Raw genomic sequence first — 15,833 nt, forward strand, 5'->3', positions numbered from 1 at the left:
TATATAATTTTAAAGTATTTAATACAGACAAGAGTGAAGTGGGAAGACAAGTATTGACACCATTAGTATTTATTGGTTAAGAAGGTGGTCTTTAATAACTATCCTTTGAAACACTTGTGAAAATATATTTTACATGTAAAAAAGCTTCTTAATGCTGATGTGTGAAAGCAGTATATAATGTGTTTGGATGGCACACTAAATCAAAAGCATTTCAGCTTTCTTTCAATACTTATTAGTTGTTCCTGTCAGCATCAAGAAGGTGATCATCAAGATGTCTGATATAGGAAAGACCGCTGTGGTCTTCTGGTGAATTAGGTAATGCCTACAATCAGGGAGCAAATATTGACATAACTTCCATTTGCTCAGTAACACTTGTTTTATTTTTAGGTAGGTTCAGAGATCTCTTTAGGAGGTCTAGTCTGTAGGGGTCTCATAGTAATGGTGTGAATAAAGAACAAAAAGTAAGAGATGTCCTTGCTAGTTATTCATTGGTAGCTTCAGTAGAAGTAATACACAGGAGAAAAAAGAGCCAGGAGAGGTTATACCATGAGATTAGAGTTCCACAAATCTAATAAAATCTCCAATGCAAAATCGTACCCTCTTTTAAAGCTGAAGTAATACTACTTCATTTTATGAACTGTGCTGTCATTCAGATTTAAGGTCTATGGTCATGATAAAAAGGGTTAATTATTACAGGAATTTGCCTTTAGTTTTTGTATCTGTTTCACATTTCTCATTTTTGTTTTCCCAGTTTTTCCTGTTCAATGCTGTCATTGTACTTGTTAATAAATATCTGAAAATTAGTTCAAAACTATGTGTTAAAAGGAAGACATTATAGGGAGCTTGGATAATATTGGCAGTGTTCACTCTACACCAGGAGCTGCATCAGAGAGCAAATAGGAATAGTAATTTACCTTTACTTGAACTTAGGAGATGCTACCTTCCTTGATTTCCTAGTCACCAACAATGAACTTGTAGAGAGTTAAAAATGCTGCTGGGAAAATCTTTACTCCAAATAGCTTTCCAATTTTTTGTGAAATTAATTAGAGATCACCGAGATTAATTTAGCCTAATAATCTATGGAAACCTCCTATAAAAATGAGAAGGATATGAATGTGCTCATGTCACTTGCTATGTTCTTTGAGAAAACAGAACATGCTTTACATTTTATTAGTGTAGCCCCCTTCCACTTTTACATTCAGATACTGAGTATGAAATATTTTGGTTTTCTGATTCCACTTTGAAACATTCTGCTGAATTCCTTCCTTATTTTTTACCAGCTACAATAATGTCTATAATAGAATTGTCCTGATTCCATTATCAAGTCTATGTTTTCATGTACATATTTGGCTGCTGAATATGCTCCATACAATGAGAAGTTTTAAAGTTTCTTCAGTCTCTACTCATAATACTCGAGTCTCTCAGCATACAAGGACCTGACATGTTGCTCGTTTTACTGCAGCTTCCCTGACTTAAAGTTTCAGAAGTGATCATCCATTTATCTGTCAGGGCTGTGCACCTAGTGTTGAACTGAGCCCAGTAAGATATTGGCAAAAATAATATTTTTACATGTCAGATACTATTTCCTATAAATAAATCATTTTAACATTGTATTTCAGTGAGAGGGCTGGTAGCATCTTCCATAGTTTTACACAAGAAATTTTATAGGTGAGATAAATGTGTATTTTAAAATCTCCAAGTAATTTGAGATTATATTTACAGTTTTAGCTTTATTAAATGTTTATGAAATTCTCTTAACATGAAAGGTGCTATGCAAGAGCTAACCTTGTTAGTGCAAACTTTATTTCATCTGTGGTGAAAGCAGTGGTGAGAAATCAGTATTTAGTACTGAATATTACTACAACATTTAAATATACAGTTCATATGTGACGCACTTCATCATAAGATATAGGAAAGTGTCTTTCTGGAAAGCTAATTTATTGAGCTTTGCATACATCAAACTTCCACATCTACCTTGTGCATAGATATGCTTACTATCCATCTACCTTACAACTGTCGCGTTTCTCCACACCCTATCTGTTATTTTTCCAACAGGAAATACTGTTCTTTGTTCAAATTTTCCAGATGTGCAGCATTTTTTTCCATGCTAAAAGGTCTCACCTAGATTATGAATATGCTACATATTGTTTGTGTGAGTGTATATGAATCACATATCCGCTGTTTGTTGGGAAACATACAGCACAAAAATCAGTGCAAAGGGTCCAATGCTTTCCAAATAAGTTACTCCTAGAATCTGGTCAGTGTAATCCCAGTAAGATCACAGAATGAGTCCAGCACTTCTTGCAAGCATCAGGCATGCTTTCTGGTTGTTCTCCATGTTCATGTGCTTTACACAGCTCTACAGTTGCTTGGGGCACCATGGTGTAGCATGTAACCCTACGCCACATGTGGTCTCATGCAGTGCTACAACAGCCAGGAAAACAGACTGTAAATCCATGGAGTGGTTTGACAGAAGTATTTCTTTAATGGTTCATGGTGGTATTCATAACAGATGTCTTATCATTTATTATTTCTGCTACGAGCTATAATGTGTCTTCACTTTGTTTCTAGTTCTTTGGCTTTTACTGTATGCATTTGAATTTGTTAATAAATTTAGATTGAAAATGCCTCAGAACAAAACTTATGAATATACATGTGTTACCTAGCAATATTGGTCTCTCAGAGTTTCTTGAAACTGTGCAGTTTGCATAATAGATAGCAAAAATAAAGTGTTTTCATGCAAGAAATAAAAATAAACTGGAAAATGTCCCCATTAAGCTATAAATTCAAAGTTAAAAGGAGAAGAGGACAAATATTTGTGTAAATGAATCTTAAAAATAATCAACTAAATTTAGAGGAGTAAGAATGATGATAACTCATTGCTATTACGTAACAGTTTCTAGGAATGCTTTCAACTCATTATCCTTTGCAAGATGCTTTCAGCTTAGTAGGTAAACATTATTCTCTCTACTTAACAGAATTTAGAGAGGTTAAATGTCAGCTCACCTAAGATCACTGAGAAACTTAGTGGCAGAGATCAGCGTATAATTCCTAGATCCTCCAATATCTTGCCTAGTGTTTTGCCTACATATTCCATGTTCTCCAAGAAGTGTCGAACGCTGGTCCTGCACGTGGTGCTGCAGAGCCTGTAACAAGAGTCCCCTCCACAAACCAGTTATCCAGTGAAGCATACAGCCAATGTGCTGCAAAGCACATCAGCCCAGTTTGGCTCCCTGAAACTTCACCAAGAAACACTATGCAAAACAAGTTCTTTTGAACACAACATAGGGCAGAAATGTTACCCAGTACCAGGTTTTCTTGAGGAGAATGATGTTAGAACTGTCAAAAATAAAGTAGCACCACAGGCAGTGTAACCCAATTTAATGTGAGAAAGGCTTACTGAATCTTTTTTTTAATTAATTGTCACTTGATAGCACCTCTGGTACATGCACTTCTTTTCTCCTGCTTAACAGAATAGCAGCCATTAATAAAGTTTCATTCTTCTTAAATATCTTTTCTTTCAATTTCAGTTAACTGCTGTTATCTTTGAGAAACTAAAAGGTACCAAACACTTTAGAAAGATAAATCTGTCTAAAACTGTGTGAATTTATGACAGCTACTTTGATTTCACTCCATATTTTGGGGGTATCTGATTGCAGCCCTTCTATTATAACTTGAACTTGTGATCTCAGAAAGTGAGCACATGAACCAAAAAGAGCAAAAGATGTTCACCACCCCTATCTGTGTGAACACCTGAAGTAAGATTCTCAGAGTCAAAAATGTGTTTGAATGGAGAGTCTTCTAACTTGCAGCAGCACTGGTTTAAGAGTGAATGGGATAAACAGGAACACACAGGAAAAGTTGAATTTTGGATCAGGGTTCTTTACTGAAAGGCAAAATACAATACAGTTTATTTAATTTTGAAATTTCCTCATTATAAATAGAATGAATCTTACCACCTAATAGTGCTTGTAAAACACACCAGTTATAAATACATTCCTGCTTTGATCAGCAAAACCAGTGTGAGATGGTGTTTCATCAAGGTTGAATAACCCTAACATTTTCTAAGAGAAAACCCATTGCAGCTAGTATGACTTCTGCTACTTAGCATTATAGTTTTCTTTTCAGTAAGATGCCAGGATGTTTGGCTTTCTCATCATGTCGTGTTCCAAGGTTCAGAGACTTTTAACACTGCAATGCTTCTGTCTTTTTCCAGTGCTGCTCCTTACTCTTGAAAATATTTCATTCCCTAAGCCACCTCTTTTACAGTCCAAACTATAAGGAAAGTTTCACTGTCCAGACGAGAAAAGTTAATGAAATGTCTTTTCACTAACAGTGAATTTTATCAACATCTATTTTAAGAAAGTGGAAATAGTAAAGGTCTTTAGAGTGGATTGCTAAGTACACTGAAGTCTTCCATCTAGCCAAGATGGCCAAGACTGTCCAACACCAGAACCCAAGCCTTGCAAGGATGTCACACAACAGCAAAAGGATAAATGCACCTTATATTCAGCCTCTGTTGAAAGTGCTAACATGAAACCAAATAGTGTGTTTTCTCTTTTTTAGGTATATGCAACTGTGATTCTTTAATTTGTGCAACAAAATCACATCTTCTTTTTCTTGATCCAGCAAACAAAAATAGTTACATGAGTGGGTTTTTTTCACTTCCAGTTGCATGGGAGTAAGCAATGAAGAAACGTGAAACTGTCAGTCAGCCTCTCCTGTTTGTCTCTATGAAAGTTGGATCCATTTCTGCTATGATCACTTTTATAGTGTTGTTGCCTCATTTTGCCCAATTGGGCTTTTTTTTTTCCCCCTACTCTTCAGTTTCATCTAACTGTCTAAACCAACCCAGGAATAATGTAACTAAAATGAGAATAGGAGCCAGATTTCAGGCAAGTCCACTTTACATTATGTGTTTTTCTGAAGTGAAACACACTGGCTGGATTTTAAAGCAACTGCAAGAAACATGTCAAGTAAGCTTTATTGTTCTTGTTGTCTAATCCATTTCCTTCATTGTCTGAAAATCCAGCAGGAGAACACTGATATAAATTTTATAAATAGTAGGTCCCTTGCCACATATACTCACACTGATCTTAAATACTAGAAAACATTCTTGTCAACTCACAGGTCTGAAAGTATTCAGAATGCTTAAGAGACTAAGCAATGCCTGTGCTGCAGCTTGCTGTCAGCTAGTGTGTTCAGTGCATGAAAAATAGCTGGCACCATCAGCTAAGTGCAAGTCCCAGTTACAAAATAAAAAAGAGATGAACAGCCTCTACCATCACCTCAGCATGGTGCTTAATGTCTGCTTGAAGGTACCATATAATCTTTTGGATGGCTTAATAGTTTCTTTGTTCACAGTCCAAAGAAGAAGAGTGGCTATCAACCCTGGAGTTCTCACAACATTTTCAGAGTAGAACTACACTGAATAAGAAGTGCCACTTAGATTACTAAAGTTAGGATCTAAGGTTTATACTGCACTTGCTGCTAGAAAGTTAAACAGAAAGGAGCGTGCTGACCCTTCTAATCTTGTAAAATTATGTTTGAGGAGCATTAAATTCCTCAATCTTGAAAAAGATGAAATCTCATATCCCAAACTACTTACTTCTAAACAAAAAGCAAACAGAAGCTGACAATGTTGCTGACAAGGTATTTGTCCTTCTAGTCATAATTTCATTTCAGTATAATTATTCATTTTAATTACTTTTCAGAGATCTGATTTTCTGAACAGCTTTGTTTTTAATTAGCAGGAGGGATAAAGAATAAGTAGAAGTAACTGGTGGAAAATGGGTACAAAATTTCTTGAATATGTCACTTGCCCAAATGGGTAGTAACTGAAGGTTGTCACCATCTGATGTTTGTTCATTGGTCTGTGTAAAATTAAGTAATGGTCTGAGTCCCACAGGATTTGGAGAGCACTTGCAGCATGGAAGGCAATAATTAACATCACTGCTGACAGTCTCTACACCAAGCACTGAATAGGGACAAAAATGTAATTTACCTTCTTATCCTTAAAGGTTTTGTTCCTTCATGTCAGAGTTCAGTCAGACTGGAGGAAATTTGTTTTATCTGGTTCCCACACTATGCTGCTGCTTTGCAACAAAACAAATATCTCAGCTTTAGAGCCAGCAAATCAAGCAGTGCATACAAACATAATCTCTTCCAAATAAAATTGAAATCCAACTTAGATAACACTAACAGATAAAAAAAAAAAAAATCCATTCTTTTAAAAGAATGATAACAAGCTTTAGGCATTGACAAAAGTAGAACTGGAGCAAAAGGCAAAATTTCAGTAGTATTCTTTGTCACACAGCCTCAGTGAAATTTGTCTGTGCATGAAAGTTTTCCACATCGCAAAACTCAAAGTGCAGATAGCTGTCAAGGACACTCACAGGCCCTTCTCTAACTGTTTTATTTCTGGCTGCCTAAATATTTTCTGATTAGCATAGATTCTTTTGTAGTGAATTTAAGACGACGATAATAGATTTACTTTTGGAGAAGAATACAATATCACTGCAATAAATGTCATTCACTGGCCATGAACAGTCTGCAAGGTTGCCATGTGGTGGATAAATTAATATAATTATGTGTTTGATTATGCAGATTTTATGGGCCAGACATGCCACTTAATGGTTGCTACAGGGAACAAGAATCAACCTACTGTGTGAAATTGTCAAGGAATTTATTTGACCTGGCAGAGATTCTGAATTTCACAGAAGTTTAGTTTGCCTAAACACCAACTAATTGAATCTTAATCCTCAAAGTTACAACACATAACTGTTTAAGTTTGTCCTGTATTTTCTAAGTTTACTGAAAGTAGGAATACACTGCCTGATTATTGACATGGTATTTTTCTTATTCCAGGTTCTATCCTTAGGGGCTGATGTTTTGCCAGAATATAAACTCCAAACACCTCGCATCAACAAGTTAACCATATTGCACTACAGTCCTTTCAAAGCTGTCTGGGACTGGCTCATTTTGTTACTGGTAATATACACGGCCATATTCACCCCTTACTCTGCTGCCTTCCTTCTGAATGATAGTGAGGAACGGAAGAGAAGAGAGTGTGGATATTCTTGCAGCCCGTTGAATGTTGTAGACTTAATTGTGGATATTATGTTTATCATTGACATTCTAATAAACTTCAGAACAACTTATGTAAACCAGAATGAAGAAGTGGTAAGTGATCCAGCAAAAATAGCAATTCACTACTTCAAAGGCTGGTTCCTAATTGACATGGTAGCTGCAATACCTTTTGACCTGCTGATTTTTGGCTCCGGCTCTGAAGAGGTAAGCTTAAGTGACTAGGAAATCTTAAATCTTAAATTTGATTTTTACTACTATAATATTTATAACCTGATATATTTTTTGCTTCTCAGTTAATAGGCTGTTTAGTAGTTCCGCTCTGTCTTTTTAAGTTAAAGTAAAATTAAATCTTTCTTAGTAGAATAAAGTAGAATATTAGCTTTCATTGATGGGAGAACAAGTTGAATGATTCTCTACCTTGACTTCAGTAAGGCATTTGACACAGTCTCCCACAGCATCCTACAGCTAAACTGAGGGAGTGTGGTCTGGACGACCGAGTAGTGAGGTGGACTGCGAACTGGCTGAAGGGAAGAAGCCAGATAATCATGGTCAACGGGATGGAGTGTAGTTGGAGGCCTGTATCTGGTGGAGTGCCTCAAGAGTCAGTACTGGGGCCTATATTATTCAATATATTCATCAATGATTTGGACGAGGGAATAGAGGGAGAGAGCAAGTCTGCTGATGACACCAAGCTGGGAGGAGTGGCTGACACGCCAGAAGGCTGTGCTGCCATCCAGCGAGACCTGGACAGGCTGGACAGTTGGGCAGGGAAAATTTTAATGAAATATAACAAGGGAAAGTCTAGAGTATTGCATCTGGGTAGGAACAACCCCAGGTTTCAGTATAAGTTGGGGAATGACCTATTAGAGAGCAGTGTAGGGGAAAGGGACCTGGGGGTCCTGGTGAACAGCAGGATGACCATGAGCCAGCACTGTGGCCTTGTGGCCAAGAAGGCCAATGGCATCCTGGGGTGTATTAGAAGGGGGGTGGTTAGTAGGTCAAGAGAGGTTGTTCTTTCCCTCTACTCTGCCCTGGTGAGACCTCATCTGGAATATTGTGTCCAGTTCTGGGCCCCTCAGTTCCAGAAGGACAGGGAACTGCTGGAGAGAGTCCAGCGCAGGGCAATGAAGATGATTAAGGGAGTGGAGCATCTCCCTTATGAGGAAAGGCTGAGAGAGCTGGCTCTCTTTAGCTTGGAGGAGACTGAGGGGTGACCTTATTAATGTTTATAAATATATAAAGGGTGAGTGTCATGAGGATGGAGCCAGGCTCTTCTCGGTGACAACCAACAGTAGGACAAGGGGCAATGGGTTCAAGCTGGAACACAAGACGTTCCACTTAAATTTGAGAAGAAACTTCTTCTCAGTGAGGGTGACAGAACACTGGAACAGGCTGCCCAGGGAGGTTGTGGAGTCTCCTACCCCGGAGACATTCAAAACCTGCCTGGACGCCTTCCTGTGTAACCTCATCTAGGCGTTCGTGCTTCAGCAGGGGCATTGGACTAGATCTTTTGAGATCCCTTCCAAACCCTGACATTCTGTGATGCTGTGATTCTGTGATTCTATGATTCAGCTAGTATTTTTCAATTATACCATATTCGATACTGTCTTTACAAATAATAAACAAATATATCATGTAAGAAGGATTTGTTCAAATGCTTTTTCTTAAGAACTGCTCCTTTGATTTGCTAGTTACTTTATAAAAACTGCTCATGATACATATAAGTGTTGTGTTGGTATTAAAGCATTGATATATATTTTTTTGTGTTCAAAATCGTTAGATCAGGTGTTTACTCATTGTAAAACAGATTAGTTGTAGTGTAAACTACACCAGTTAACAAAAAGATATGGCTGTTGTCTATTTTATCAAGAATATGGACTACTAAAAGAAAGAAAAAAGTTTATATGAGGTTAACCTTGCCAAACTTGACTAATGTCCTTACCCTATCTGTTCAATAGATTAAAACAGGATTCAATATATGCATCCAAAAATTGCCCAAAGGTGTATAAAACATACGCTGTGTTCTGGATGCTTGACCCAGTTCTGACTCCTGACAGAAAACTTTATTTCATTTAAGAAGGGCTAAAGTTATAGCGTATTTTTTTGTGAAAAGTGAACTGATAAGTAGAGAATTGGGGTTTTTCATGATGCATAGAATACAGCAGTTTAAAAAAAAAAAAACAAAAAACCAAACTTAAAAAACAGCAAATAAAGCAAAATATGAACCATTCACTTTCCAAAGGACACAAATCCATTTCTTAAAATTAACATTTTGCACATATTGACATAAGGGAAGCAGACAGTTTTGTTGACCATATGTGCATCTCATTAATTGAGAAGAGAAAGATGAAAACTACAAATTAATCAGCAGCCTTTAGTCTGAAAAGTTACTGACCCTACTGTATGCCTCCCTGCCATGATGCAGAAAATGCAAAAACATTTTCATTTTAAAATTTATTTATTTTTATTAGTAATTTGTTGTGTCAGCAAACATTTTTATGTCCACTCCAAAAGCCTGATCTGAAATCTGAGCATACTCTAGGTATCCTCACAAATTAAATGTAAACTTATTTAAGTATGCCTTTAAGGGTTATTGTAAAACAACTGGCACATTCCTACATGCATCTTGAGTGTCTTGAAAATTTCAGAAGTAGGCTGAATGTCAGTCACGCTTTTCTGAAACTCATTTTCTTAGCCTTCATATAATGAAAATGTTTTCCTGTCTCCCATACTTCTGAAAAATCATTATAATAGTGTTGTCTAATTCAGCAGTCATAGAAATCAATAGTAGTATTCCTAATCAATAGTGATATTCCTACTAATTTGAATGACTGTACAAACTCAAGGTAAATGAGGAATCTAGAGAAACAGTTAGGTAATAGCACACAGTAGAAATAATTGTTTTTAAAGGAATGCAATAAGAAGAGAGAGAGTAAGATAAAGGACAGACAGAACATGTTAATAGTTCTCTTACCAAAAGATAACTTTTCTATTCAGTAGGTGGCTAAAAAGCTCAGAGATTCAAAAGAAACTTTGATCACCTCTTGCTTTCATTATCTGTTCTAGGTCTCAGTCTTTCTGCAGATTTTTTTTCTGCGGTTTTGATAGCACAGACACATGAAAGACAAATATTTTGACAATGGCATTACTTCTAACTTGGACCACATCATTCCCCTTCAGGTGTGGTCTGCACCCCTTTCTGATCACTGAGCACTCATCACTGCCAAAAATTATGTTCAGTGATTCGAAATGTGGAACATCAAGAATTACAACAGGGACCAATTCCAAAGTTCATTGAAGGAGTGGCCTTTGGATTTGACCCTGAACATCATTCTTCCACACCTCCCCTGTCACAGACGTCCTTAAGAATAAAGTGCCAGGTGCTAAAGTGATGCTAAAGGAATAACATTAACATAAGATAATGTTACAGATTACTAGAAAACAAGTACATTCTGGCAGGTGAGTACACATGTACAAAAGCGTGGAACCTGGAACAGAAATTATTGGACCATGTAATGACTTTTTCAGTATTGCAGATGTAATTAAATTAATTCTTTATTCTCTTGAAACTTAGTAATTGAACAGTTTCACTATCTGGAAAAACTAGTTTGTTTATCTAGGCAGCATTTAAACTATATAGATTATGACCAGTTCACCACGCCATCATGACCTTTCTCTCTCATTCATAGTATTGAATGTGTCAGTCACTTTTACTAAGCTGCTACTTACTGCAGGTTTGCTTCCTACATTGCTACATATTTCTCCAATGATCCCTTTGTGACAGTTTAGTAAGAAGAAGCAATCATAAAACTGTTAGAATGGAGCATTTTTCATTTAATAGATTTTTTTTTAAGTCATAAGGGTTATCTTTTTTATGAAATATCTCTTCTTTGTTGTCCAGAAACTCTTTTGATAAGAACCCCTACAAATGATTGTATTGAAGAGGCTTTTTATTAAACAACATAAGCTCCAAAGAGAGCTCCATGTGTGCTCATCCAGCTTTAAAACACCTTGATATCAAACTGAGTCTAGGAAAGGCAGGAGATAATAATCCAAATACCACATACAGCACTATCTGAATGTTTCCATTTGAGCCATATTTTGTCAGCCGCAGAAAAGCAACAGAGTAAGACAGTTAACTTTCCAATTTCTAAAATAGGGAACTAATATAATTTTGAATTTTTTTTTTCCATTGAAGCAGACTCAACACAAAATGATTATGGCTGATAGTAGAACAGATGGTTACCGGATAGGGCGAGGTGGGTAACTGATAGAGTAGGACCTCTGCCTCCTTGGGTGCTGTGCTGAGCAAAGTATTCCAGCAAACCAAGGAAATTACATTGCATGAGGCATAGTTCTGACACTAACTACTTCTGTCCCTGGCCAAGTGACACATGGGAGGTCGACTATTACTCTGTGAAGGCCACATCTACACTGAGAGGTGGACAGAATGTAAAAGTACACCAAAACCTAGGGATCATGCTTTCCGCCTCTGCTGCCAGCTGTATTGTAATGTCAAAGCCTCTCCATTGTGTCATACAAAATTCCAACTCAGGATGTTTTTTTTGATGGTTTAAAGCATATCTAGTCTCACTTATGCTGATTTCACCCTGAAGAGATGGAGTCTGCTTGTATTATACACCTCCAACAGACCCCAGAGCTCACACTGTTGCAGTATCTAGGCATGGGATCAACACTGAAGATGCATAATATAAGCAGGCCCTATTTAGGAATGGGGTGGAACACTGTTGACATATTTTCAATTAATGATCTACCTTCTGATCTGTTTAAGGGACACTGTAAGAATATGTTGCCTCTTCCATGGTGTAGAGATATGACTAACTCTGTAATAGAATGGTTCCGACACCCACTAAGAACAAACGTTAACTTTTCAGAAGTTTGCTCTTTTTCTTGAAGGAAAATAAATATTTAAGACTGAACAACAATGAACAAAACAAAACAGGAAAAACAACAACAACCAAAAAAATAAAGAAAAAAAAAAGAAGAAAACAAAAAAAAAGGCAAGCAGCCAATGGCAATATTCACATGCTGAAGCTCAGCCTCAGCATAGCTTTTTAGAGGATATGGTCTTTCAGACTGTTGAGGTCACAATCAATGAAATAGCCTTTATGTGAAAATGAGAAATTCACCCTGAAATTGTTCACTGTGATGTTAAGTCGAACCAAGGAGTGTTAGCCAGTGTTACCCTACATTATCCTCTTGCTCATTTACTCAGAAAATATGAACAACATATTGAGCTGTCTGCTGACACATGCAGCCAAGAAAGCTTCTTCTTTTGTTCTAAGGACTTTGGAATTTTACTCAGAAACATGGTAAATGCAAGGCTATAATAAAACATAAAAACTAGTCCAGTACTTGCTGAAAGCAAGCTTTAATGTGACACATACTACCATTAGCGTGGTTTGTAAGGCTCAGAAAACCTTTCCAGTTAAGTGTTATATAATATACATGCATATTAAAAAGAAAAAAAAAAAAAAGGGAAGAAAAACTTATTAATATTAAATCTTATTCAGTCTTGACGTTTACTGAATACTTTAATATATGTTCAGACTTAATGGAGGGAAAAAGGTAGCTATGTTCTTTCTGAAATCAAGTCATGACTATTGACAATGTTGTCAGTCTCTTTGATAAGGAATTAACAAATATGAAAATGATTTACTGATTGAAAATTGTAAATTTACATTAATAAACTTCACCTTCCTTTAAGAATCAGAGGTCAGAGCCTCAAAGTGGCTGCAATGAATCATAGCGCAGGTCTGCAATAAAAAGCTTGAAATTTGTTCCTGGTTTATAACTGACCCATATTTTTTTTTAATGGTATAGTACTTTACTTGCTGGCTTCTACCACTACACCTGCAAGCTTCATCATGAAAGATGCAAAAAGATTAATCTCACATCTGGTAACAGTAACTTTCCTGTGATTTTCTATACATCTTTTGGCTGTATAGAGTATTCTGATCATTAAAAAGTGTAGAAATATTTGCAGAATAAGATACTTACTCTGTGAGGCATTTCTGCCCTATTCCTTCTGTTTTCTAGAACATGTGCCACAGCATTGCAAGGAGTCTCTAAGGATTGAATATAGTCACACAGCTTTTTTCAAACATCATAAATACTTACTACTTACAAGACCAGTCACATAATTATGAGTAGTTCCAATAACTTACAGACTTAAGCATGCCAAAACATCATTAATCTAATGGATCGTTTAAGCTCATTAGGGTGGATTGAAGAGTCCAGATCAAGAATACTATTCAAAATGAAAGAGTATTCAGCAGAGGACAACTTTAATATATCTTAATTTAAAACACTCATTTCTTATTGTTTTCTTCACTGTTTTCATAATAAATTTGACAGTTTTAAAAAATGAAATTAAGATTACATTGAAATGGGTTAATCTACTGATTTTGTTGGATCCCCAAAATAGTGGAATTTGCACTGGTTTATTTATGCTGGCTATTCAAGAAATACATTTGCTAACAGAGAAAATCAATTTCTCTTTATATCTTATTTTTACAGACAACAACATTAATAGGTCTTCTGAAGACAGCTAGACTGCTGCGTTTGGTGAGAGTAGCACGGAAATTGGACAGATATTCAGAATATGGTGCTGCAGTTCTGATGCTCCTTATGTGCATATTTGCACTAATTGCACACTGGCTTGCTTGCATTTGGTATGCCATTGGAAATGTAGAAAGACCTTACTTGGCTCACAAGATTGGCTGGTTGGATTCTTTAGGAGAACAATTAGGAAAGCAGTACAATAAGAGTGATGCAAGCTCTGGACCATCCATCAAGGACAAATATGTTACAGCACTTTATTTTACCTTCAGCAGTCTGACAAGTGTAGGATTTGGAAATGTGTCTCCAAACACCAACTCAGAGAAAATCTTTTCCATCTGTGTCATGTTGATTGGCTGTAAGTAGTCTTATCTGATTATTTTTTTCTTTTTTTCTCAGTGTTTGAACAAATGACTTAACAGTCTAAGCTAACAAGATTATAAGCATGCAGCTGGAAGGGCAAATTCCCAGAGAAAGCAATGTTATATGCAAAAATGTGTCATGACTCATGCAGTGTCAGGACATAGTCAAGTTGCTTGACTACTCAAAATCTGTTATCCAAACTGTCAGAAGTTTTGCATTGTGTATCAAATCCTGTGTAGAGCAGGAACCTGAGTTTTGAGTGGATTTAGGAAACTATAGCCCATCATTTTTGGATAATCATATTTTATTTGTTGATTTAAACCCTGAAGCTATAAATGTATGTGCACCTTCTTAACTCTGTGCTTTGTTCTTAACTTGTACTTAGTCTGAGTTCCTAGTTCTTAGTTCAACCGAAGTCCATAAAATTAGATGAACCTAACTTACAACACTAAATTGAGGACTACAAATCTCCAAAGATAAATATTACCAACTTGATTATGATCTGTTGATACTGATAAAATCAATCAATACAAATCTTCAAGTAAATCAATACCACATTTCTGAAGATGTTACTAGTCTCAGCTGTTTTGCATACAAGGTGCAATATAACAACAGTTGTATCACCCCTAAAACCTAATGATATGACTTCAGTAAGTTTTGTTTCTATTTAATCCAGCATTAATGTACGCTAGTATTTTTGGAAACGTATCTGCAATAATCCAAAGACTCTACTCGGGAACTGCACGTTATCACATGCAGATGCTGCGAGTAAAGGAGTTCATACGCTTTCATCAAATCCCCAACCCTCTGCGGCAGCGACTTGAGGAATACTTCCAGCATGCATGGACATACACCAATGGCATTGACATGAACATGGTATGTTGTTTTATTTTTCAGGCATAGATACGGAGGAATAGATAAATGCATGAGAGATTAAAAATCTTCATTATTTATGATCTGTAAAAGAACAAGCTTCAGAAGGTGGATACATAGCAATTATTGAAAACCAAGCCATTACAAGCTTGGCGTCAAAACAGCTGCCTAGATTATTGAAGCTACATCAGAAATCTAAACTCTCACTGTGCATGGGAAAGCTTGAGAACTGCAGTTGACTTTGATAAGCTAAAGAAAATGTAAAAAAACAAAACAAAAACAACAGCAACAAAACAAACAAACAAACAAACAAAACAAAAACATATAGGTTTCTTATTTCAGCCATAGCTGTTCCAGAATTTTGTTTGCTCCTCCACCTGATTTTACACTTCCAGTATCAAACAAGAGTACCTTTGTTGGTTTCTACAGAGTTACTCTTCTATAAAACCTGTGGAGATTAATTTTTTTTCAAAATCCTATACTGGGGGTGGGTAAAAGAGAGGGGGGTGGATTAGCTCTTTTCAAAATTAAATATTCTAGTCATATGATAGTCTGAACAATAGTTCACTTCCATTCACAACCACATATTTCTTCACTGAAAGTCAACCCAGTACTACTAACTGTTTAGCAAACCACAGAATGTCATTTCTAGGTGGCAAGGTACAACACTCATATTTTCTAGTTTTGATTAAAAAAAAAAAAAAAAAGAAAAAAAAAAAACTAACAAAAAAACCCAAAGCAAAGAAACAAAGTGTAGATGCTTCTTACAGAAAAATATATTACATGGCCAGCTAAAAAGGAATAACGATCTGCTAATGAGCAAAAGTAAGCATCTATCTCTCTGGCTTATAGTCTGGAGACCGCAACATTTTTTCTGAAAAGCTGACACAGGTTTGAAGACACTGAGAGCATTGTGCATCTTAAGA

At 36.3% G+C, this 15,833-nt stretch overlaps 1 protein-coding gene across 1 annotated transcript in view; it reads left to right on the plus strand.

Annotated features, from left to right (window-relative positions):
* KCNH7 (potassium voltage-gated channel subfamily H member 7) overlaps nt 1–15,833 on the plus strand; it is a gene marked incomplete at its 3' end in the record, with an annotated part of 217,766 nt that overhangs the window by 164,319 nt on the left and 37,614 nt on the right. Inside the window, exons 7-9 of the mRNA XM_082056124.1 lie at nt 6,868–7,293; nt 13,630–14,029; nt 14,711–14,910. Of these exons, the coding sequence (XP_081912250.1) occupies nt 6,868–7,293; nt 13,630–14,029; nt 14,711–14,910 (1,026 nt within the window). The remainder of the gene's footprint in view (nt 1–6,867; nt 7,294–13,629; nt 14,030–14,710; nt 14,911–15,833) is intronic.

Source organism: Streptopelia decaocto, assembly GCF_964273445.1.
Source record: "Streptopelia decaocto genome assembly, chromosome: 6".
Classification (NCBI taxonomy): domain Eukaryota; kingdom Metazoa; phylum Chordata; class Aves; order Columbiformes; family Columbidae; genus Streptopelia; species Streptopelia decaocto.